This window comes from Choristoneura fumiferana, chromosome 23 (genome assembly GCF_025370935.1).
Source record: "Choristoneura fumiferana chromosome 23, NRCan_CFum_1, whole genome shotgun sequence".
Classification (NCBI taxonomy): Eukaryota; Metazoa; Arthropoda; class Insecta; order Lepidoptera; family Tortricidae; genus Choristoneura; species Choristoneura fumiferana.
The window spans coordinates 6,648,916-6,675,815 of NC_133494.1; the positions used below are offsets into that span (position 1 = coordinate 6,648,916).

The 26,900-nt window shown below is 35.1% G+C and overlaps 1 protein-coding gene across 5 annotated transcripts in view; it reads left to right on the forward strand.

Moving 5' to 3' along the window:
• Window positions 1-26,900, forward strand: part of LOC141440687 (uncharacterized) — a 334,806-nt gene that overhangs the window by 273,330 nt on the left and 34,576 nt on the right. For all 5 annotated transcript variants that reach the window (XM_074105215.1, XM_074105217.1, XM_074105216.1 and 2 more), the window contains exons 3-6: window positions 7,068-7,184; window positions 8,547-8,677; window positions 22,308-22,397; window positions 22,992-23,156. In XM_074105215.1, the coding sequence (XP_073961316.1) occupies window positions 7,068-7,184; window positions 8,547-8,677; window positions 22,308-22,397; window positions 22,992-23,156 (503 nt within the window). The remainder of the gene's footprint in view (window positions 1-7,067; window positions 7,185-8,546; window positions 8,678-22,307; window positions 22,398-22,991; window positions 23,157-26,900) is intronic.

The following is a 26,900-nucleotide window of genomic DNA, read 5'->3' on the forward strand; positions in this document are numbered from 1 at the left end:
TAATGCTTCTAATCTTTTCTTTTTCTTTTGCGTGTCTGTTTGCCGCATGAAAAGGCGAAACAGCTATCCAAATCTTAATAAAGAAAAATTGACGTGAAGATTGATGAAATGACTACGATCGTTTTATACCTAATCCTACCAAGATGGGATACCTCAAGTGCCAGTAATTAGGCCTCTAGGTTGGCAACGCATCTGCAATACCCCTGGTGTTACAGATGTTTATGGGCGGTGGTGATCTCTTACCATCAGGAGACCAACTTGCTCATTTGCCATCCAGTCGAATACAAATAATAATAATAATAACCCTACCAAGACATGGAAGCAAAATCAACATGAACTTTATTTATCATGTTTTTTTTCTATCTATCTATCTATAGCAGCCCTTGTTCCGTCCGTCTTCGAACGTAGGCCTCCTCATCACGTTTCCACGTCTGTCTGTCCCCTGCCACCTTCATCCAGTTAATGCCGGCTTGCTGCCGGATGTCATCCGTCCATCTCTTAAGAGGTCTTCCTCTACCGCGGGTGTTGGCACGTGGTCTCCACTCCAGTATTCTTCGCACCCAGTGGCAGTGATCCATTCTGGCTATGTGTCCTGCCCATCTCCACTTCCGGCGCTCAACCTCCTCCACCACATTTACGACAATGTTTCTTTTATTTAAAGTTAATTGATACTCGTAGATTCTAGACCACTAAAAATATGTATAATCATACTATCATAAAATACGGATAAAGAGTATCTCTCCAATTCGATAAGTTTTATACTGTAAAATTATATCCTTTTTGAGTGACGAAAGATATCTACATGCGTATGGCGTCTCGTAATAGAATTTAAAAAGCTATCAGTACGTTTCCACTTCGTTGGTGAAACAGATGATATCTCTACTTTATTTGCGCGCTGCTTCATTGGGAGCGAACGGCGTGCAGCGATTCCGTGTGGAAATCATCAAATTATGCGATGGAATAAAAAAAATCTTGTATAGGTTCGTAGCTGAATGAAGCTAATTTTTCAAGTTTTTTAATATAAGTACATTAATTTATTTGACGTAGCTATCAATTTGAATAAATTTTGTCTCTATGTTTTTCTTATATTTCATTATGAAAAGCTGGAAGGCCTGGATCGATGATATCAAAGGTCACGTTTTTGTTTCAGCTCTGCAGATAGCTCGGTTCAGTTTAGTTGGATCGCGATTTTATTGGCCGATGAAGCCAATGCTCGCGGTAAAAATAATGTATAAATCACAGCAGCGTTGATATCATAAAGTATATTTCTTTTATTAGAACTTTTCGAGTTTGTAGGTTTAAGCTTGTGTTTTTTTTTTCACTATCCTTATAGGGTCCGGCTACACGATCAATCATATCTATTCTGCGCAAATTCCAATTTGCACAAGCAAACATGCGTTAAACCGAGTTAAGACTTGCAAGAAAAATCGTGCAAGTTGCATTATACATTGCGAGGCCGTAAAGCCAACGAGCTTGTAGTGGTAAATCGAGCGCCGCAATGTAATGCAACTTGCACGAATTTTCGTGCAAGTCTAAACTCGGCTTTAAGACGGCAAAACGGTATACCGCGGCTTTTGACGATATTCAGTTTCGCGCCAATTTTTGCACAAGTTACGTGTAGCCGGGCGTTAATATACAAGTGCGTAATGTAAATTTTATTCCTTGGGACATTTTTTTTTAAATAGGTACCCTTATTCCAAATACTATTTTGGGTGACCTCTTCTATCCAGATGAATTTCGTTCTTACAATCTTTATAATCTCTGCGGGATAGAATCAGAAATGATGATATCCGCAGTAGAACTAAGGTTACCGACATAGCCCGAAGAATTGCGAAACTGAAGTGGCAGTGGGCGGGAAACATGCTCGCAGGACTGATGGCCGATGGGGTCAGAAGGTTCTCGAATGGCGTCCGCGGACTGGGAGACGAGCTGTCGGTAGGCCTCTAACAAGATGGAGCGACGATCTGGTTAAGATCGCGGGATCGCGTTGGATGCGGAAAGCACAAGACCGGTCTGAGTGGAGAGCCTTGGGGGAGACCTATGTCCAGCAGTGCGACTGACCATGACGATGATGATGAATCTTTATAATACAAACAAAACTCAATAAGCAGCTTTCAATGTCAACATATATGTATAGTAAAAGTCAGCAATCCATTATTTTCTGAGCTATAATCACCCAAGCGCTTACGCTGTCTGGCAAAACCTCTATTATCCGCTGTGTAATTTTCAAGCTCCTAAATTTTCTTTTATTACAAATTACAAAAGATTAACGAGGCAGTCCACTAATTTGACCCTCTCGAGCTACGGCTAAATTGCGCGATTTCCCAGGGCATGTGGTAAACGAAATTAGAGCTTTACCTCTACCACGTAAGAGTTTTAATCGAAAACTTCTCGGTTAACATTATGGTCTCTACCCACTACACCATATCATACCATGATCGTAATAGGAACGTGCAAAAATATATTCTTTGTATCTAACCGTATGAGACTATACCGGGTATTTTTATGTACATAATATTATGTACTACGTTAAAGTCTTTTAAACTATGAATCGTACTTTTTATTAATAAATAGTGATTCAAGAGAAACGTACATTATAGACATCCTGGCAATGCACGAATGTAAAAAATGTGTATACTGCCTTTGATTATACGTTTTTTTTTGTTTTGCTTCTTTTTTAAACTTACACCCGTGCAAAGTCGGGGTGGGTCGGTCGGAAGTTGATTATAATAAAAGGAAACATAGATATCTGCACTTTTGAATACAAACGACTGCGATTTTGGTCTTATGAAAATCGAAATTCAAAAAAATTGTAGTTTATTTTTAAGTTATTTCTTATCTTGGTCAATTCTATAACTATTTTTGTATGTAGCGGGTAATCTCTAAAATTATTGAACCAACACTTATTATTTCACTATAAGAAATCTACGTCATTCCTATGTTAGGCATCTTTTATCCTAAGAAAGTTGACAATATTCCCGCGAGACGTAAATTAAATAGAGGGCAAGAAATTGTAGGTAGTTGTAAGAATTGATCGCGTCAACAATTGACCAAATAATGGGTGGCCTTGACCACGAATACCGGCACATTTTATCATCTTCATTTAACTCCGATAAAAATATTGCGCGGAAACTGCAGCGGAAACCTTTTAAAACGTGTGGAGTGAAATTAATTTAGTAGATAGCGAACGATCTCCTCGTTTCAGAGGACAAGCCTAAGCGGCGAAGTAATTAGTTCTTCACGTTGTCTTCACTTAATTTTCAGGTGTGAAACATTGTTGTTTGGAACTCTTATTAATTAAGACTGGAAAATGCGAAAACTTAGTTCGGAATTACTTCATGGGTGCTAATCTTTTTTTTAATAGTGGAGTACGGAGGATGCAGATTGTAATACCTTTTAATTAGATATTTTATTAATTTCTGTTAGGTATATTATAAAAAAAATATCTTCATAAGGATTTTTTTTCGTACTTAAAAAATATTTCACCATATAACGCTAACTGCACTACAAATTATAACACTGTAGGTAACTGCAAATTATTAAAATCGGCCAAGTGTGAGCCTAGTTCATAACTTTATACACAAAGAGTACCGTACTAGTTTTTAAAAAAATGCAGATTTAGAATTTTTATGTTTTTTTTTTAAATTGTTTGTTGTTATGGTAATAAACAATTGATTGATGTGAGTGAGTATATATATATTTATATAAGCTTACTGCATGAGTATTTCATGAGATTTTAAGGAGGTTGAAATCAATCATCAACTACCCACATACAGCGCATGAACGAGGGATGAATTGACGAGCAAACAGTGAGATTTTAAATTTGGGTCAAGAATACTAATAATGGTTGTTACATCATATATGGTCACATCCGTTAATTTGAGACTCATTTCCTCAAAAAAATATTTGAATTGTCATACAAAATGAGAGATATTCGATCTTAAGTGGGTCTCAAATTAACGATCGTGACCGTATGAAATGATGTTTGCCAAATAAGAAAAACGATCCCAAATTTCTAACACAATAAACCCCACCAGTTTATTGCCTCTCGAAGTAGAAAAACAAACTTTCGGAACTAGAGCAATAATTGCAGGCTTGGGAGTTTGGTCATTTCCATTTAAGATTAAGTTCAGTAGGAAGAAACTTTTGGAACAGACTCTCCACTGCCTCTATTCGATGCCATAGAGTACATTAGTATGCAGTAACACAATTGATTTTACAATACAATAACTCTTTATTGAACACAAACACATAGTAAGCAGTAAACAAAACACAGGTATAATAATATAGAGATTGGCAATTGATTAGGTAAGGCATTTTTGCTAAAGTTCTAAAAAGTACAAAAAGCAGAATATTAAGTAGGTAAACATTAAGCGAACTTATAAGAAGCAGATACTTATGTAACTTTCATCCTACTAATATTATAAATGCGAAAGTTTGTGCGTGCGTGCGTGTGTGTGTTTGTTACTCCTTCACGCTAAAACGGCAGAACGAATTCGGATGAAATTTGGTACGTAAGATAGGTGGACGTCTGGAATAACACATAGGCTACTTTTTATCCCGATATTCCCCCGGGATATGGATAAAATCTTGAAATTTCAACCGTTGAGTTTGGAGTCCTGAAATTTTGTACAGTTATTCCTGACGCAAACTCAATAAAGACCACTAAGTATAATATAATTTTTAGGATTTCCCATTGGAATTTTGTAAATCCCGGAATTCCAATTGTAACTACCAGATCGAAAAGTTTACGCGTGCGAAGCCGCGGGTAAACTCTAGTACTAAATATATTAAGATACCATCGTCGCCGTAACAAGTGTTAGAAAAAAAGTGTTTGCAGTGTACCTTAACTTCAAATTAACCTTATTTTTATATTATTTTTATTTACTTACATACACACCTAGTTAGGAGCTTAGAAGTAAAGAAAAATAAAAGAAGCTATTTAATAATTGAATGTTCCACTGATTTCTCTCAGGTTGATAATAATAATAACTACTGTTCAGAATATTAAACTGTGCCGCATCTACTGCACAAAACTTGCTAGTGCTAGCAAAGTGATTCAGTATGTTGATAGATTCACTACTTAAGTATCGATGCCCACTTTCAAACGCTAAAGTTTTAAACGACTAGTTTGCATATTAATTTTTGGATTCAGATACTAAAGTTATAATTTCGAGCATATGTACTTTTTTTTAACTTAGTATATTAATATGAATGTGGTCACTATTTTTTTCATTTTTAGGATTATCTTTAACGGATTCAGAACTCACCTTTGACCGGTTTTGAGTAATTTACTTCACAATTTTTTTTATTATAATGAATATTGAATGAATATGTTTATTTCATTTCAATTAATTTGAACTCGTTGCGTATGTAAGAAAAAATATCTCCTTGTTTTGTTTTCTAGCATGTAAACAAAAAAGTACAAAACCATTAGGTAAATGAGGGACAAAAGTATAAAACACGAAACTTTTGCTATCTTAGAGAATTTTATGCCAAAAATATAACAGTTTCGAAAAAACAGCAGCATTACGGACAGCGACAAAAGTAAATGCATACTTTTATACTTTATCCTTTTACCTCTCCGTACGTAAGTTACAGTAAGTAATGTTCAAAGTAACTAGTCCTAACCTCTAATACAACAATGATATAATTGCACTTTTTCCCAAAAATTTCCTTATGATAGAAAAAGGTCAAAAATATGTAGATAAAAAATAGGTAATTTCGAAAAGGAGTAAATTTGCGTTTACGTCAGTGTTGTAATAGAGTTGCGATAGTGATTCGTTACTTTTGACGATGGATTACTCTAGTTACTATCAAGAAGTCAACATGAAAAAATATCATACGTATAATTAAACTTTAATTTTTACTTTAAATGGACAAGTCTTTCAGCTTCTTATACACAAATCGATTTTATATCAGCAGTGAGATCTTCAATTACGAACTCGCAGTTCAATTTATTCTATAAGAGCCTTTGTGATGATACTAGCAATGGCAGTCCGCTTAATGTTCCTCAACTTAAATGACTTTCCTGATACCGTCTGCAAGCATTCTATTTGCATGAAATATCTCTATTAAGTAATGCGTTCGGTGGAAGTTTCAATTAAATTGGCCAGGTATTTTCATTTGCATAGACAAAGAAAGTATTTATGACAAGATTCTATTTTGAATGATATTTGGTCTCACACTAAGTGATATACATTTTTTAAGGCTTTTCTAGGTACAAACCATAAACGTGCATAATGTTTTGACTGCCCGCAAATATAGTTGTAAAACATTCGCTGTATTTATAAGCATAGTTGTCTGAGGGTCGGAGGCCTGAAAACAGGTTCCTCTAGTTTAGGCATCAGTCTCTGCCACAGCCCCTGTACCTACCTACTTTGGATAAATTAATTTCTCAAATTGCACGTAACTGTTTACTTTGCATTGAGAAAAATAAATGCTTTTCAATTCTTTTACTTTACTATTGAAATATTTTTCAGGATAATTTTCCCTCAGTTTCGTTTTAGGCAGATTGTAGGGTTAACTAATTTAATTAATAATTTTTTTACAACCACCTTTTAATTTAGAACATAGTGGTTAATATTTTTCTTGCGCAAAAACAATTATGATTTTAATTAAAGCAACCTTTTTACGGTCTACGGATTTGAATAAGAGTCCTTTGTCTCATCATTTGAATTTTAAATATCTTAAGTGTTATTTAGTTAGTAATGTATCGACGTTATGTAGGTAGGTATGCCCGTATTTGTAAACATTACAATGCTTATTTGCATTATTAACACAATTATTGCGTTTATAAAATGTACAATACAAATACTACCCGATTCAGTGAGAAGATACCAGAAAAATAAAAATTAAATTAAATTACATAATATTATAACTGATGAACCTCCATGCTGCAAGATTTGTTGCTGACCACTAATAAAAAACTTAATTTCTAATGCCTCGAATTTGATCGTTTTTTGTTTTCATTTTCTCTTTTACGTGTAAAAGTAAGGCTGATTTAGGTAAAGAATTCACTTTATATAAGTTTATAACAATTTTAATTTACTTATTTTTTTTAACAGGCGGACATAGCACATTCGGCCAAAGGCTACGAATCGGAGGATGAGAACGCGGGCAGAAAGCGGCATAAGGCCAACGACGACCGGCCAGCCAGTAAGACCACCATGTACTCCAAGCAGGTATGATAATCGAAAACTCAATTTTGAGTATAAATAAAACTAGAATAGACTTAACTAGACTAGACTAATAATTAGATTAGACTTTCAGTTTAAATAGTCAAAGTCAAAATATCTTATTTCAATTTAGGCTATAACAAGCACTTATGAATGTCACTGCTGAGAAGAATCCGGCAAGAAACTCAACGGGGTGTATATATTTTTAAACAGATTTTCAATATTATTAAATGATATCTATACATCACAAATATTTAACACAACTTTATTTTTAACAATAAAAACGAAAATCAATCTATGAACTCTTGAACCTACGGTTTTACATTTTAAGATTTATAAATAATAAGTCCGCTAGTCCTGTCCGAAAAAACTCTAAATTTAAATTATGATTACATACCAACAACAGCGCCATCTAGCGGGTCCAATTTATTTAAATACCTTCTTTAATTTGAGGGGACAGTTTACTGTATCGACGGGATGAACATTAAATATTTGACAGTTACAAAACCCATGAACATTTTGTTTGGGATTTTTTTTCTTTTATTTTTTTTTCGTCAATTTTGTAATGTAGGAATGTGACCGTACCGTGTTTAATACTTATTATCCTATTACTGACGAAGACAAATCCAAAAACACAAAAATCATAAAAATTGGTCTAGCTGTTCTTGAGTTATAAATGGTGTAGCTAACACGACTTTGTTTTATATAATAATTAATTCCCACATAGAAAGTATGCTTAATTACCAGGGTCTTAAAATTTTGATGATAAACTTAAATTACTAGCATAGGTACAAGAAAAAATTGTGCTCTCTACAAAAGAACCGGGCGTAGACATTTACGGCTGCTTTAAAGTGGCTCTCTACAACCACAAATATTTTTGAAAATATTAAATCCTGACATTTGATTTTGATTTCGAGGTTAACTGAAAGAGATCCTTTTAAGAGACAAATTCGCCTTTTTACATACGTCTGTTTTTGCTATCTGGTAATTTCATGAGTTTGATGTATATTAAAGCGCGCGTTTAGGTAAAAATAACTGCAGATTAAACAAATATCTTTACTGCTTAAGATTAAGCGGTATTTTAGAGACCTTTTTAGAGACTTTTAAGTATTCTTTAGGATTCTAAACTAGAATAACCCTCGTTTTTTTATCCTGAGCCATTATCTCATATTTCAATACTTACATAATGTAAATTAAATAATATAATACAAAATAATTTATATAATATAATATAAATTATAATATTTTATGTCAATTGTGTCAAGTATCCCGTGACATCTATTATTTATTTATTATTATTATTTCAGATGCTTTGGTAGTCTTTGCTTTTCCACTGACAACAATTTACAACGAAAGTATTTTGTACAGGAATTCCGGGAGCAGTACTGCATCAACAACAAACAACTGGATCTGCTGGAGCTGGAAAAGTCCAAGAAGGACCGATTTCTTGGATGCCTCTCACAGTACCACATCGAGAGTCCCTGTTCACGAGCCAATAGGTAAGAGAAAATACTAGCTTAATTTATAAGTCGCAATAAATAATGTACAGCATGAAAATTTCGTTACATTGCTTAGGGTATAAAAACTATAAACAATAAAATTCAACATTCCACCCAGCTCGCACTATAGTTGCTATATTCACACTACAAATTATTATTATTACTATTATTATTTTTGTTGCTACATTATATTATGTACTTACATCTGCGAGTACATGCTGTTGTTATAATCTCAAGCTCAAGAAAACAAGGAGTATTTAACCTATATTAGTACCTAAGTATGAGCCCCACAATATTATCAACGGCACAAGTTATATTAATCCCACAACATATAACATCTTTTCACTACATATATATCTTAGTCTAAAGGAAAATAATGACGTCATCGTAACATAATATGACTTTAAGATGTATATTTATTATGTCCAAATTATGATTACTGTAAGAGATCCCTAAAGATAGGTAAGTTCGCTTTTGTGCATTTCCTTCTAGAGATGCCACGAATAGTGATTTGGTCGAATTCCGAGTAGTCGGCAACGCTGTCGGCCGAAGCGCCGAATATTTGGCCGCCGAATATTCGGCATAAAATACATGCTTGTCGAGCGCGTAAACACGAATAAGAGGAATCGCAACCTGTCTCCCTCGTTGCGATGCATACGGGAGAGCCGCGGGCGGGTATTTGACTGTCAAGTTGTTTCATTCAATTGCGAGTAAATCACGTACCGGCAAGCTTTATCAGATCATTATAAATAATACTCAACAAACAAACAGCAAACGAAAAACAATACTCTGACTTCTCAAAATTTGCTAAAGTTTATCTTTCGTCTCCTGGAAGCAGCGCGTATAATGAGAGGTTTTTTTCTGAAGCTGGTATTATTTACGACGAAAAGCGTAATCGTTTGCTACCAACAAATGCTGAAAAGCTTATTTTAATCCATCACAACTTACCACTGATCAATTTTACTTATTAAATTATTGTAATTTGATAATAATACATTATAATCTTAAGTAATATGACGTGTCTTTTTTCATTCATGATTTGGTATTCGGTATTCGACCGAATAGTACGCGTTATTCGGCCGCATACCGAATACCAAAAAAGGGACCGAATAGGCCGAATACCGAATAGTGGCCGAATTTTCGTGGCATCTCTATCCTTCTCTTGTTATCTATTATTGTCATGTGTTTTATGTACAATAAAGAGTTCTACAACAGACTAAAATACCGTAATGAAAATCTCTATTACAATTATTATGAATAATATGACTTTTCGAAGCCTGATGTAGTCCATTGCCGGCCAAAGGCCTCTTCTTCTTTCTGCCACTTGTCTTTCTCAAGTTCATGCTCCTAACACTCGATTTCGTAATATGAGTCCATGGCCTTGTTAGCGAATTCATTATCCATAAATAATCGAGAAGACTTTTCTGAATATAATTTTGTTTATTTTATTACCTTCACTGCAATATTTCTTACGGAAAAAGTTATGCGTCGTTGGTGGTTTATTTCTGTACAGCGTTATAGCACATCAATCACGCCCAAGTCACTCAAGCAATAATACTATATTTCGGAAAATATTATTATTTCTGAGTAAGAAATGTTCGGGATTCAATATCAAGAGCCTCTCGAGACTTCAATAACCGTAAGCTAATTATAAATATTCCCTCATTCCCTACTCGAAGAATTTGTGGAAAGTTTCAACAGGAACCTTTATTGATAAACTCGTTTCGATTTAGTGGAAGTAAATAAAATATAATTAATTGTTTTTCGTGAAAGTTTTCCTTTTATTTACTACAATATGTTTAGTATAGAAATTGACTTTGTTTATTAGTTTATTATATGCATGTGTGGAACTGTTTGTATATAGAGGTAATATCCATAATTACTGAATTATTCATAAAAATAATTATTTTATATAAACACTAAAAAATAACTATACCGAACCGCTTTTTAAATTTCTGTCACTATCCTCCTGGGTCCTCGCGTACTTTATAAAGGACTAATTAACACTAAGAATAACGGCGGAATGTACTTTATAAATTACAAATTGTTAATTGAATAAATAATTCTAAGAATTTTGAAATAATATCCGAAATAACAAAGCAGGTCAACCACGTCTATGTTTTAAGCACTAAGTTTGTTAAAAAACATCAGGACTCAGCGAGCTATTGTTAAACTGAGAAAGTGAGGAAACTTCAAGAGATTCAGATAAAGTTTAACGTACTTACAGAAAAAATATAGTCTACGTATAAACAAGTGTTTTTTTTAGGAGTGGAGAAGAAAAATGTTGAACTGTCCAAATAGCTAATTAATTATATGTGCCGGACTCGCGCACAAAAAAAACTGTATAATACTTATCATTGCTTTTTAGGGTTCCGTACCTCGAAAGGAAAAAAGGAACCCTTATGGGATCACTTTGTTGTCTGTCAAGACCCTTTTTCTCAGGAACGCGTGGAGGTATCAAGCTGAAATTTATATCAAATACTCAAGTCTACTGTCCCTTGGAGCTGTGAAAAAATAAAACTTCTAAGCCAACGCAATCAAAAGATACAGCCGTTTATGCCGCAAATTTCCGCAAATTTTCGAAACTCCCAAAGGAATCAAAACCTACAGGGTACTTCTCGTGAACTCAGAATCTTGAAATTTGGTACGAAACAACGTCTTATAGCACAGATAAAGGGGAAAATTGCGAAAACCGTAAATTTTTAGTTACGTCATAATATAATAAAAGAAATATACGAAACCCTCGGTGCGCGAGTCCGACTCGCACTTGGCCTGTTTTTTTAATACTTTAGAGTACTACTATAAACAATCCAGTAATTTCATAGTTACAAGTTTGATATAATAATTTATTTATTTCATAACATTTACACGGCATTACAGATATACATCCAATTCACCGTAAAACTAAAAAAACTAACAAAATTAAAAATTAGCATTTAACTAGTAAACTATTTAACAAGACAAGACATAGCTCACTTAACGCTCGATTTCCTTTTATCCATCTCACAAAACCTAAAGCATTCACTGCACACTGCCGACAGTCTCCCAGCTAACAGGTCAAGGTCCGGCACGGATACCAAAAACGCATTAAGCATCGCCAGCGCCCGGGGGAGCGGCGAGCCTCTGCGCGCCGCGGTGCGCGCCGCCGGCACCGCCAGCAGGGCGCGAGCCCGCGGCCGCAGCTCGATCCGAGGGATGTTCGGAACAAACAATCGCACTAGTCTAGCGACTAGCTCAGGGCAGTCCGACTCGCCACGAAGTATGCGACATGTTGTCATCAACAGCGAGTGATTGCGTCGCACCTCGAGAGAGTTCAAGCCGAGAGCGCCTAACAAAAACTGAGTTGGATACAAAAATGGGTAATACCCATAATTTTTTTTGTATAAGAATCTTAGAAAAGCCTTCTGGACTTTTTTAAGAGCAGGGCATATGTGGACTCATAGGGCCTCCATATAATATCCATATAATATTAGGTATACGCGTAGGTTACTCTGACTATATATTTGTATAATATGTATCCATTATGGTTATTATTAAGAATATGTAATTATAAAATATAGATATTTATAATTAAAGCAATATTATCACGAATCACACATTAAGTAAAGTGACAGAAGATTTATCACATGAACTTTCTTACTACTTTGCGCTAATGCCTCTGAAGTGTACTTCCGTGCCTAATCTTACTTTGGCGGACGTCGATTAGCTTGTATTTATGAAATTCAGAGGCAGCTGAGGGAGCAGAAAAAATATTAATGGTATCAGGGAGTACCTTTAATGTCAAAAAGTTATAGCTACTCATTTAAATACAGTTTACGTATGCGTAGGTATATGTCAGGGGTAGCTAACCATTTCATAAAAAAACATGTTTATTTACCCAAATTACTAATAGGTAATAAGCGTGGTTACAATATTTTACTTTGAAGAGTTCCCTCCATCCATTCATCAGATCCTGATTTGGTAACAGTGGGACCTAATTGAAAGTGCCACTTTTATCGACGAAAAAAACATCGGTTTTTAAATGACGGACTTCAGAGTTAACAAATATTTAATAAAACAACCGAATTGGTAACATCGTTCTGTTTTGAAATCGGTTAAAACAAGTGTTTGTATTAATCAGGGATAGTGTAGTTTTCTATAAATGAACGAATTTTAATATCGGCTCAGTACTCGTAGGTACGTACCGATATAAATAATTATACTCTCTTCTCCTCTACATACAAACAACCATACAAAGCTTACCTCTTTGTTATACTAGTTCAATTATAGATTGCTTTAAACCACTATTTTAATATATTATATAATTATATATTTTTCCTCACCCACATGTCAAAGTCCTCTTAAATAATGGTACAGAAGTGTTTATTCAAGTTGTATGATAATAGTGAAAATACAGGTTGTGTGTATAATGCTGTTTAAAGAAAAGCGTGCCAAACGACTGTACGTAAAAGAAAAAACGTAAATGTCTTCTTCAGTTTTTTATGAAGAATGAACGAATTTTAATATCGGCTCAGTACTCGTAGGTGTACATGTCGGCGGCCGATCGTAAAATCCGCCAGATCACGAAATTCCTAGGCATATCGTGAAACGCCGCCATTTCATGATATGCCTAAACGTTGGCCAGGCATATCACGATGTGCCTGAGAAATAATACGGCAGATCGATTAGAGCAACGACGACGATTTTCCTAGCTCTATACCGGGCACATCGTAAAATAGTTTCTTGTTTGGCCACTGGTGGCGCTGCGTATGCAATGGCGGCCGTGACCAGCTGACCGCCCGTGTTTGTTTAGCGCGTGAAAAATGTCGGCGTCGCAACAAAATGATCTTTAAACCGAAAATAGTGATTGAATTCAAAATAGAAGTGCAAAAGAAGCTTTTGAACATCAGCTCCGTTCTTTTTATGTGAATCAAACGGATTCTGTGCACAATGTGTAAAAACCATGGACGTCTGCCCGTATTTTAGAGGTTAGAATTTTGTTGGTAAATAAAGTATTCACTAGTTGTTATTTATTTATATAGAAAAATTTAGGTACGACGAGCGAAGCGAGGAGTGGTTAGTATTAATTGTGATCACGACGCACGAGCCGAGCGAGCGAAGCGAGCGTGCCGCGGCAGCGGCCGGCGAAGTGCCAGAACCGATATGGCGGCGTTTCATGATATGCCTAGGAATTTCATGATCTGCCTAAACTGGCCAAATCATGAAATGGCGGCGCTTCATGATATGCCTAGGAGTTTCATGATCTGCCTAAACGTCACTAGGCAAATCGCTAAACGGTGAGTTTTGAACGATATGGCGGATGTCCCTTAGCCAATTCATGAAATGGCGGCATTTCACGATATGCCTAGGAATTTCGTGATCTGGCGGATTTTACGATCGGCCGCCGACATACATACCGATATAAATAATTATACTCTCTTCTCCTCTACATACAAACAACCATACAAAGCTTACCTCTTTGTTATACTAGTTCAATTATAGATTGCTTTAAACCACTATTTTAATATATTATATAATTATATATTTTTCCTCACCCACATGTTAAAGTCCTCTTAAATAATGGTACAGAAGTGTTTATTCAAGTTGTATGTTAATAGTGAAAATACAGGCTGTGGGTATAATGCTAAGTTTAAAGTTTAAAAGCGTGCCAAACGACTGTACCTAAAAGATAAACGTAAATGTCTTCTTCAGCCCTTTTTATGACTCCGTAGACTACGAAGAACTTGTTTATTTCTGCTATATCAGTCCGTCTGTGTGTCTTTCCGTTTATCCATCTGCGGAGCTATAATTTGGCGCTCACTGTGACGTTGAAACAAAAAACCATGACTTAGTGCTCGCAAAGTAAAGAATATAACTACGATAGAACTAAGTCCTTCTAATAATAAATAATGCAGCACCATTAGAGGGGACTAATGAAGAAAAGGTCACGTTATTAATGATTTAAGCTGACCCTCCGATTTGAAAGGCCATTGTAAGAGCACATAACAATCCTGTGGTACGAGGCATCCCTTAATGACAGACAGTTTCGACTAGCTTGGTCTTATAGTTAGTGATGTACCGGATATCCGCGAGAAAAATAAAACCACATCCCTTTCCTTTTATTTTCAGCGTATATAAATGGATCTTTTAAAACATGCATAAATAAATCTTTAATATTAAAGTTTGATTTGCAGGCAACAACGAAATAACTACTGTGTGATAAAGAACTTAATGAACGTGGCAAAAAACGAAACTAACGCGGCTAATCTATAAAACTTAACTGTTTACAGTTCGCCGTGAATATCGCTGTTTGTAACTTTTGTTCGTGTTTTTTTGTTTATAAATATACCTAAAGCTCATAGTAATAATTCAATAATAAAAATAAAATAAAACCCTTCTTCAAACGTCCGTCACCCACGTTCATTAAGATCTTTGTTGCAGAACTATATTGTATATTAATACTTTCAAAGTAATATTTTTACTTTTAATAATCACTTTGTTTGACACAGTTGCAATCGTAAACACTGGAGTAGTCTTAGGGGCTGTTTCACCATCCATTGATTAGCGTTAACCGACGGTTAAATGTGATGCCGTCTCCGTCTATTCAAACAAAACAAATAGAGACGGCATCACACCTAACCGCCAGTTAACACTAATCAATGGATGGTAAAACAGCCCCTTAGTCTAGGTGATCAAAAATGATCACGACAAGTTACACGTGCGTGTTTAAATGATAGGTATTGTCAAGGTCACACGTAGCAGCCCTAAAGAAAAATAACTATTCGGTTCAAAACGCTAATAATCAGTATTCGCATTCGCATCCGCGGATAAATATATATATCTTAATGATCTTGCACATCACTACTCACAATAGCGCTGTGAAGCGAAATTCTAAATCTATACCGTTTTGTATTAGAAGAGTCTATTTTCAGACCGTATCGTTATTACCTATTTGCTACCTCATTCAAGGATTTTTATACCGTAGTTCCTTCAGATTCCAGTATTTTGCGTATTTTGTTTATGCTACTATGGTTTGAAGCCATGTTATGCTTTAAATGGGGATCTATTTTTAGGTAGTTCAAATTATTTCCTTTAACCAGCTTTAACCAGAGGCATCGCTTACGCATTGAATGTGGCAGCCAAATGAATTTCCGGGATTTTATTATGTTCCCATCCCATGGATATTGTCAATACGTCGTATTCACTTAGGTTGTAAGACGAGCACACTTACAATAGTAGATTGATAACCAAGGGTGGAAAGTGACCCATTTCACCCGAGATATTTCTGGCGCTCGAACGAAGTGAGAGCGCCAATAGTTCGAGGGGAAATGGGTAATTTCACCCGAGTTAGACACTCTACTTTTCATTTCGACTGTGAGGAAAGTAAAATACTACAAAAAATTAGAATAATAATAAATTAAATTTACTGATATGCAACCTCCAACCTTTTCGCACTGGCCACTTGCCACGGCCGACTATAAAAAAAATCGAGTTGGTCACGACGACACGAAGAAGTTTGACCTTTGTTACTTATTTATATATTCCATCTCTTTCTTTCACATTTCAAGAATGACTTCCACCTTTTTCTTAACCTATCTAAAGAAAGAGATGGAATATATTTGTAACATAATAAAAGTCAAATTTCTTATTTCAAACGGATGTTTGGCGTTCAACCTCCAGAGTTATAGATATATAAACTCCTTGGTCACGACGTGTATCTAGATGGCCAGGCCGAAACGTGAAAAAAAGTGTCATTGACGTAACTCAACTATCGTAAAAATAAAAATAAATTACTTTTCAACCTAGAGATGAAATTGCAATTTTCCACCCGACTATCTATCCATGAAAATTTATCTTTCCAAACAGGAGAGATGAAAAATATTGTAACTCTTTTTCAAACGTATCAAATCATATTAATCATAGTCATAGTTTGGCGAAATTAGTTATGTAAATAAAATTATGTACCTTTTTTTGAGAATAAATTAAAAAAAAATGGTTTTATGGCGAAGGAGTAAGAAACGCATACGCACGTGCATGCATGCACAAACTATTGCATTTGCGATATGAAAACTTAGATAGACTTATATCAGGCAGCATTGGTGTAATGGTATTATTTAACCTTTTCGACGCCAACGTCTCATAATTATACCTACGCACCCCAGGTTCCACGCGAACGATCTATCCTATTTATACGTCCATTACTTCAATGCAAAAGCAAGATTAGTCAATTGTGTTAAGGTTTAATTTTAGGCATTGCAACATACAAGCCTGGCGGTGATGTCTTTTGTATTTGACGTGGCGGTGAAAAGGTTAAAAACGCAGTTGAATATTTCCTTCAGTAGTTTACGAATAAGTATTTCGTCTGCAGACAGTTTTTAATTAGGACTCTAAAACATGTTATTCAGGATCCTCACAAGCCAATATAACCGTCCCACATCTGAATACAAGCCTCCTTTCAAAAAGACACGGCTAAGGCCGTAGTTTCCATGCGGTTTCAATGCAAATTAGGAACTTCACACACAACATTTAACTATTTTCTATGTGTTTTCATGTTTTTTATGATGTTTATTTTATTAAATAGTAAATGTCAAATGAAATTTCACATAGAAATTCCGAAAAACCCAAGAGATGTGAGCCCGAATTTGAAACCACGACCCTCAGCTTGAGAGGCCACAGATCAAATCACTAGGCCACCACGGTTTTTTTGTATTTCATTAACTAATAATAATATTATTACATTTGTGTATCTGAATTCCTCTGATAAAATAATGCTTTCATCCCTTATACTCGAACATTTTTAAGTACTTAATTGGATAGCTGTTCAGTAATAATTAGCTCTTACAGAAGATTAAAACTTTAAAGCCGATTAATGAAACGCTCAGAATACTTTAATAAAATTATTTGGCAATTCTATGAATTTATTGGACAAAAGCTATTATTATCGTTGGAAAAAATATTGAAGTTGGAAAAAATATTTAATGAAAACATAAAATAATAATAATAATCAAATATGCGAAGCAATCAGCCCACCTATTGCTTACCTTGTAATGCTCTCTCTGTGTAGGTACCTATTTTCTGCTGTACTTACTATTGTGGTGTACAATAAATAGTCATTACGAGTATATTGGATCGTAATACTTGTAAAATATATGTCGGCGGCCGACCGTAAAATCCGCCAGATCACGAAATTTCTAGGCATATCTGGCGCCATTGATGCGCCATGCTCTGGCGCCATTTCATGATATGCCTAAAATTTGGCCAGAAAGTTGCCTAAAAGTTGAGAAACAATACGGCAAATCGATTAGAGCAACGCATTCGTCGATATTCCTTCCTAGCTCTATACTCGTACCGGGTACATTGTAAAATACCTACTTTTCTCTATAATCAAAAATAATTTAGGTTCGACGAGCGAAGCGAGGAAGTGGTTAGTATGAATTGTGACTACAACGCACGAGCCGAGCGAGCAAAGCGAGCGTGTCGCGGTAGCGACCGCCGAAGTGCTAAAACCGAATTAAGCTGTTAAAACTATTGTTTGATCGAAATTTACTTTATATTTTTTCTAAGTCCTGGCTCCTTAAGCTTGAAATTTTGTAAGTTCAAAATCCGATATAGCGGCGTTTCATGAAATGCGTAGGAATTTCATGATCCGCCTAAACTGGACAAATTATGAAATGGCGGTGTTTCATGATATGCCTAGGAATTTCATGATCTGCCTAAACGACACTGGGCAAATTGTTAAACGGTGAGTTTTTAATGATATATGGCGGATGTCACTTAGCCAAACCATGAAATGGCGCCAGATCACAATAACACCTAGGAATTTCGTGATCTGGCGGATTGTACAATCGGCCGCCGATGTCGCCCAGATGATGATGACGTGATGTTGTCCAGTAGCCGCCAGTGATAAATATCACACCATACCTCTAATAATTAAATACCGTTTATATAATATAGTACACTGTGACAGTAGTCTAATATCCTTGTACCAACTCGTATTACATTTTATTACGTAAGATACAGTATCTTTTTCATTTCCTTATGTTTTACAGGTATAATAAAGTTTGTTTTTATAATTTCATAAATAATGCAAAGTAAATTAATTTAATACTTTAGTTATTTATAAACTGATATTTCCTTGTTGAAAGTATTACAACTTAACTAGTAGACGTAAGAGCAATTACGATCCTCAGACGTAATAAAATGTAATACGAGTTGGTACAAGGATATTAGACTACTGTCACAGTGTACTATATTATATAAACGGTATTTAATTATTAGAGGTATGGTGTGATATTTATCACTGGGGGCTACTGGCACGTTCCAGGATTAAACAATTTATACCGTTTGTTATCGTTATAGGTGCCAGAATACCGTACATTTTAATACTAATTTGTTTCCCTCCCGTCACTAAAACGAATATGAAATCTGAGTTATGGAGTTACCTCTAAAAATCGAAATGAGTCACAATTATCTCACCTTTAATCCAAGTATGAGAAGAATGTCTGCCCGAAAATTACAAAATCAGATTTTACTAATTATGTGAGAAGAGTATAACAATGATAAACATAACAGATTTACATAATTATTTCATTAGAACCCTTTTAAAATTTAGACATAAAACTAACTTACGAACTAAAACCGCAAGGGTTTCCAAATCAAGCTTGCTAATACAGTAATTAAAAAGTTTCTTTCACCGCAACAGTTAATTTTAAAAATCTACGTGGTTTCCTGTCTATCCCTTCTCGTGTTTAAATTGCGCGGCAATGTAAATATTATTGCGCAAATTAAGAAAAAGTTTATTTACGCATAACAGTAAGCATTAATTGATTATATTAAAATACTTACGTACGCTTGAAATTACTTTTACTTAATAAATATTTAGTCCTTTATTATGCATGATATAATATAACTTCAAAAATAAAATCTGTGATTCACTAATGTATACGGTGCTATGTATTTTATAATAAAGATCCCTAACAATTTTTACATGTGACCTCATTGCGTACACATTTATTCTATTTATACTTTATACACGTTGCCACGATACAGCTGATCTAGTTCAATTATTAGAATCACAGTTTTCCCAGATCAGTCATTAGAATGAATAAAAAAAAAATCTGACCGATTTTTCGTAGTTAAATCGTGACGCTCAAAAACTCTTAGCAATGGGTCCCGACTGGTTGAACTTTAAATTAGCTACCAGAGTTCTAGACCACTAGGCTTATTTTCTTCCTTTTAGTTTTGGCAGTCGGGTTTTTGATTTTTTTAATTTAATGTTTTTGCTTAATACGTACTGTCAATAGTTATAATTAAGATGTGTGTTACATACAAATTGTATCAGTTCTGTCACTTTAAAGAAATGTGTACCTATTCTTACAGTTTTGAACTGCTGGACAAAATTATACCGGAAAGAACTAAATCCCCGTTCGAAAGATTTAGTATTATGATTCTTCGATTTAAAAACTCATTGAGTCCTTCGATTTAAAAAGTATTGCTGCAGGTGCAGTAGATTTTCCAGCTGAAAGCGTAATAGCCAGTAGGCAGTAATTGCTTTGAAACTTTCAAGAGTCGTTCAGATAAATGGCTGCCGACGAAAATGTGCAAAATATTTGTATGATTGAAAGAGGAAAACGATTCTTTCCAGTTTCATGGTCTGGGCTTCATTTTGGTATTTTTTTTTTGTTTCAAACGTAGATTTGAACACAGAAAAGTAACGTCTGTAGCAGGCATATCTTTTAAAAATGTAAAAAATACTCCTAAGCACATTTAATTTTGTACCTCAAATTAAGAGGTATATAATATGTAACTAAAGGTAGCAACAAAAAAAGAAGAAGAAGTAGGTACTAATACCTACTTTTTTTCAAAGTGGCATGAAAATATTGTCAAAATGTATGCTTTACATTATTTAAACGTCTCAGAAAACTGACAAAATAAGTTAAAAAAAAACATACGGTACATATCTATGTATTATTATGTTCCTTTGTGCGTTTTTATTGAACTGTTTGTAGTCGATAATATTTTAACCCTAAACTTGGCAAAGTGAGTCAAGTGTACTGAATTCAAGCCTCGTTGGATTCTTGTAGAACTAACTTAAAAAAAATACATAAAAATGATTGAAAAAAATAATCGTCGTCGTTTTAATAAAGGAACTTCTCTTTCCTGCCCGGTGAAAGTAAAATAACCAATAACTGTCTAATCCTGTGCATCTGGCGTTATATTTACACAATAAGAAGGGTCCGCATAAAACTCCCCAAGGTTAGGCCCAGACTAATTTACGATTGTGTTCATTAGAACTGAATTAGGAAATTTGGAGAAACTTTGCAATGGATCCGTTTCCTGACTAAATAGATTCCGAAAATAAATGGTGACCTCTTAGGAAAGGTAAAGGTAACAAATTGAGCATTTTATTATACTTTGCACCCTTGTAATCGTATTACGTCTTAAGTGGGGTGAATGGCCGGTACTTGAATTTTATTTGCGCATTTTCCCGAGTTCCTTTTGACCTCTCGCGAACCAAGTACGTTATAGATATGGGCAGTTTATGCAGTTACGCGATAGGTAGCCCCATGCGACCAGTAGAGCCCTAATGTTTGGTTTGCAAAGCGGTAAAAGTCATATAGGCAGAGTGCTGCTCACGTACTAAAGGTGTGATCATCAAATATTTATAAGGTGAAGAAATTTTTGGGAGCATAGCATAACGCATTTCATTAGCATCTTTTTTAGCACATTTCGTATCTTTGAGGGTTTTAAGAGCATAACGATGTCTTAGTTCACATTCGTACTAATTACGAAAAAAAAAAAAATTTTACTTTTTTATTGCCATATATTAAATGAAATTCTGTGTCGTTTGCTCATCTCATAAATCTGTAAAGTCTTCTCCTACTATTAAAAACAATATGACATAATACTAACAGCGACGGATGCGTGTAATATAATACTAAAATCCATTCTTTTTTTAATCTACATCCACCCTAAGAGCATTAGAGCATATATTTAGTCCCATTGAAAAGTTATACTTTCTTGCTTGCATTAATAAATTAAGCAGTTTTAGTACAAAAAAAAATTGGGACACGTTCGTCATTAAAGACACTTCTGCTTGTACTTGTTATCTGCCCAAACATATTAAGCCATTTTAATACGATCCGTTCTAAAATGTAGGTATTGAAGATACCATTGTTTTAAGTGCCGATGGTTAAATTGTATCCTATTATTTTATTAAGCATTGATTAAACATTTTGCGAGGTTTATTTTGTTATTTAAATATTTTTTTGACGCGTCATATTCTTTACTGATTCATACCTATAATGTTTTTTGACGTGCACATATGTATTAATTGAGGGGGCGGGCTACTTTAACGTCAATTTTCAGTATAAAGACTGTAATAATAATAAATTCATTTAATTTTTAATTGTAAAGAAATATTTCACAAAATTTATAATGTCAAAGACAGAAAGATAGAAAGTCATAAATTGAAACTTTTCCCCCACCATTGATAAGATATTCACGTACGAACATAAAAATTGCTCTCCTGTATTTGCAAAACTGTAATTAGTATGAGCCTGAACTAAGGCATCGATAATGTGTTTCAATATCTGATTATGGTATTAGAACCTACTGAATTAATTTAGATTTATTTTTGTTATTGTTACAGAACATCATTTCTCTCCGTGTGTGTCCGTCGTCGAGTGCCCTCAGATGAGAATCTTAACACCGATTATGCACCCATACAGAGGTATCCCAGGTAAGAACATTATGCCTTGCAAAGGAAATAATCATGCCATGAAATATACTGAGCGGCAAAAAATTTGGCCCTCAACTGTATGCAATAATAGGTAATTTTGTATGGAGAGTGGGCCAAATTTTGTGCCGCTGAGTATAAAACAATAAAAATTAAGTTATCTCATTTTGCACTTTATCTGTCTGTAACTGGACCTCACGTTAGCAGAATATATAAAGTAAGCATCAGAATATAGATGTGATAGATGTTGTATCATAAATGTGAAAGCATAAGTAGCTCGATAAACTACAGCAGTGACTAACTGGTAGGTGTTCTACTTTGCATGAGTTCAGTGCCTTAAAAATGATAATGTTGAATCTGCTAGTCCCTTCTTTTGAGTAGGTTGTATTTAGATATGAAAATAGGTCTTATCTTTCTATCTAAAAAAAAAACTATTTCGATGTCAGTTTTTTCACTGTCAATACCGCCTGCACATAGCAAGAGTTACATTATACGCGTATTACGCGTCAGAAATGAATTCAAACTTTTTGCCTGGCGTGGGTTTGAAAAGGTTGTCCTAGCTCTGGGCCAATGTTTTATGTCAAACATTTGTTAAAGGTTCGGCCAACCCTCACCGGCACCGCCGGAGTTATGCGCCCATGATGCCGATCTGGAGTGCTCATACTTCCGCCGCCGTCCAAGGTCCGTTTGCAGCCAACCTGACCCCAAACGCTACACCTGGATGCCTGAGGATGAAGACTTCACCCGGATGGAGTGGCCACAGTAAGTATTGTTTTTTTATGTAGATTATAAAACCTTTTGAAAACATATATATAGCACTCCTCGTTGACATAGAATTATGAGATTTAGCAAGGAATATGTATGTATGTATGTATGTAAACTCTTTATTGCACATAAAAATAAAAATACAAATACACAGAGAGGAGAACAAAGGCGAGTTTATCCCTAAAAAGGGATCTCTTCCAGGGATTTCTTCTTTTTCTTCTCTTTTTATTCTTTCAGGAATAAAGCCTCATCATCATCATCCCAACTTATAAACGTCCCTTTGCTGTGCATAGGCCTCCTCTCAGAATGAGAGAGCTTGGGCCGTAGTTGCCCACGCGGGCCCAGTGCGGATTGGGAACTTCACATACACCATTGAATTACTTCTCAGATTTGTGCAGGTTTCCTAACGATATTTTCCTTAACCGTGAAGCTCGTGGTAGAACTAAAGCCTCTCAACCCAATAAAAATAAAGAAAAGCAAAAATCGTTTATTTCCATTTCTAATAAGAAAGTTCTTCATATATTTTAATTTTGCCAAATAAAATGTTTAATAACCTTTTTCTTTTCATTGTTCGGGGAACTTTCAAAGCGCAAGTCCGGCTCCCATAAACCATCACACAAAGTTAATTTAGGCGTACCTAAGTACTTAGCCAACATTAGTTATGACAACGAAAATATTCCTATGAAAGAAAGAACTTCAACCTGATTTTTTAAAATATTTTTTCCGATAATAAAGAGCGATTAAAAACATTCCACAAAACTAATTTAACAGAAGATTGACCGTGAGAGTGGGCGTGAAAGTCGACAAACGGTCTGGAAATCTTTTAAGCTGGGACAATCCTTAGTTACAACATCCCCAGCCTTTCATTTCAAGGCAAACACAAATAACTGTGAAGTGCTCCTGAGTCACCTTCAGAATTTACATAACTTGGGTATAAAGAAACGTTCGTTAACTCGACAAACTCGTTTCTGGCATAAATTTTCTCTCGAAGGCGTTTGTTAAAAAACGGAGGATTCTCTGTTGCCATCTTTATGAAGTTTGGCCATTGGACTATTGAGCCGTGGCACAAGCGTTGAAAAAAATTTTCAAACTGTCTATAAAATAAAAGCGTTTCATTTTCAATATTTCCTTCGAATCAGAAATATGTTTGTTAGAGAACTGCGATCTATTAGCAGTAAAATAAATCAGTGAAAATCAATATTCATTTATATTCCTCCCGTCTCATTTAATAGTTTTAAACTCATCGTAATGGTGATCTAAAAGTGAAACGTGTTTCTTTTGTCTATCTTTTCAGGATTTTGTTTGCAATGTTCTTCCTTGATGAGGTAGACGAGATTATAATATTGTTTGTAACTAAGGGAACTAAATTACTTTTTTACCATTCTTCTCCGCTAAAACTGTGTACCACAGCTACCTCTGTGCGACACATATGAGTCACAAAACCAGACTGAACCTGTAACAAAGGAAGGAATCCGTAGCTGTGGCGTAGTAGTAGAAGTTGTGGCAGAACCTATTAATGTTAAGCGTTTCCTGATTGAAGATAATGTGACACTGGATATAAGTGTAGGTCGGTACGTACAAATATTTAGTACCTATAGCAAGGTGTAGTCTTTGAGCATTTCCGGTCAGAAATAAATCGCGATTTTACCGTTATACTGACCTCATAAGGGAAAAGGCGGTATCTTAAAAGACAAAAGTTTAATTAATTATACCATCAGATGTTGAATGTCTCAATGATAGAAATGAAAAGCTCTAAAATGTTTTTCTAGATACCGCCTTTTGCCTTAATATTTACAGAACGTGCGTCACAAAAAGTACGCGAACGTGTTAACTTTGTTCAGAAAAAAAACGAAAAATTGTTTTTGATTTAATTAAGCTTATTGAGTTTAAAAAACTCTTGACTTGAAGCTACGAGAACTCGAACTTTGTCGTACAAAATGTGGAGGTCAAACAGGAGGTTAATTACAATGCGGCACAAGCACGGGCTTCGCATAAATCTTGAATAAAGTGGAATAGAATTATACACTTTGCAAAACATTCTAGTTATATTTTGTTTGCACATCATTAATTATACTTAATTATTAATAATAATTATAATTAATACTCTAGCCAGTGTTAGTCAAGAAGAAGTGAAGCTTTTTGTAAGGGATTGTTTTAAACCGATCTAGAGTTATATCCATCCCGCGGGAACTTTGCGATTTCCCTGGATAAAAGAAGCCTGTTTCAATTCAATCAGGGACAGTGTAGCTTTCTATAGAATTCACTTATTCTTATCCCGCGGGAATTATCTTATATCGCGTACGAAGTCGCGGGCAAAAGAAACACGTAGATACGTTTTCTAAAGTTCCACGCCTGAAGATGTGAAACAGGGGTTCAAATTTGTACGAATTAAATATTATACACATTCACATCTTTGATTATTCAGGTTAACTTTTTAATTGGAAAATTTGCACCATCTGTCTAAAACAACGTCCGTCTGTATCTGTATTTCCATATAATCGTAAACTTCCGGAAAATCAGTCCAAACACGAATAAAAGGATAGTAGAAAGTAAATCTATGCTACCTCAAATGAACGCGAGCGAAGCCGCGGACAAAAACTAGTGTACATATATATATTATATTGATGTAATAATTTTAATCCTTTGTTCTCAACTTCATCATAAGTTGATAAAGAGTTTACATACAAACATGCATAGAAGGCTGAGTTTCAAAGGAAATCTAGACTAAGTGGAGACTATTTTGTGACTAGAAAATGTCTACTATGCATTCTCTGCGGTGGAGGATAATGGCCATCCGCAGTGTGACCTAGAGTACTAAATCTAGTCCAGCTTTCTGTTTAATCCAGCTACGTAGAAATATTTTGATCTTAGTATCTAGATACTTACTTTAAACTAGTGTTGAACTATGGGTTAATAACGTTATGAAAAAAAATATGGAAAGCGTTGACGTCGTCTTATCACATTAAATTCAATTATTCTCTACTTTGCTTTTCTGCTTCTCTACTATGCCGTGTTTTTTTTTTCTCTCAGATGGTGATGATGATGAAAGTATGTATGTATGTATTATATATAGAAGCCGTGGTGGCCGAGTGGTTTGACCTATGGCCTATCAAGCAGAGGTTCGTGGGTTCAAACCCCGGCTCGCACCTCTGAGTTTTTCGAAATTCATGTGCGGAATTACAATTGTAATTTACCACGAGCTTTACGGTGAAGGAAAACATCGTGAGGAAACCTGCACAAACCTGCGAAGCAATTCAATGGTGTGTGTGAAGTTCCCAATCCGCACTGGGCCCGCGTGGGAACAACTGCCTAAGCCCTCTCATTCTGAGGGGAGGCCTGTGCCCTGCAGTGGGACGTATATAGGCTAGGATGATGATGATGATGTATTATATATTATTATGTTAGTATGTAAGTTATACTTTGCTTAGTACACATAGTAGGAACAAACTTTGCTTAGTTTGGGTCCCGGTCAATTTGCCCATGATATTTATTAATTTAATTATTTAAACTAACGCAATGAGAAAACGCGGAAGGGATATCATTATCGTGATGAGATATTGCACCACTTTATGGTGCCGGAATCGGTATAGTTAGAAAGTTCGCCTCATAGGAAGAAGGGTTAATTGTCTATTGTGGACAGATATTATAAATTATGCCATCCCTTAAAGTTTTGGGCAAATGCGTTACATTTTCCACGCCAATGTAGTCGTTATTTTAGAATAGAATAGAATAGAATAGAAA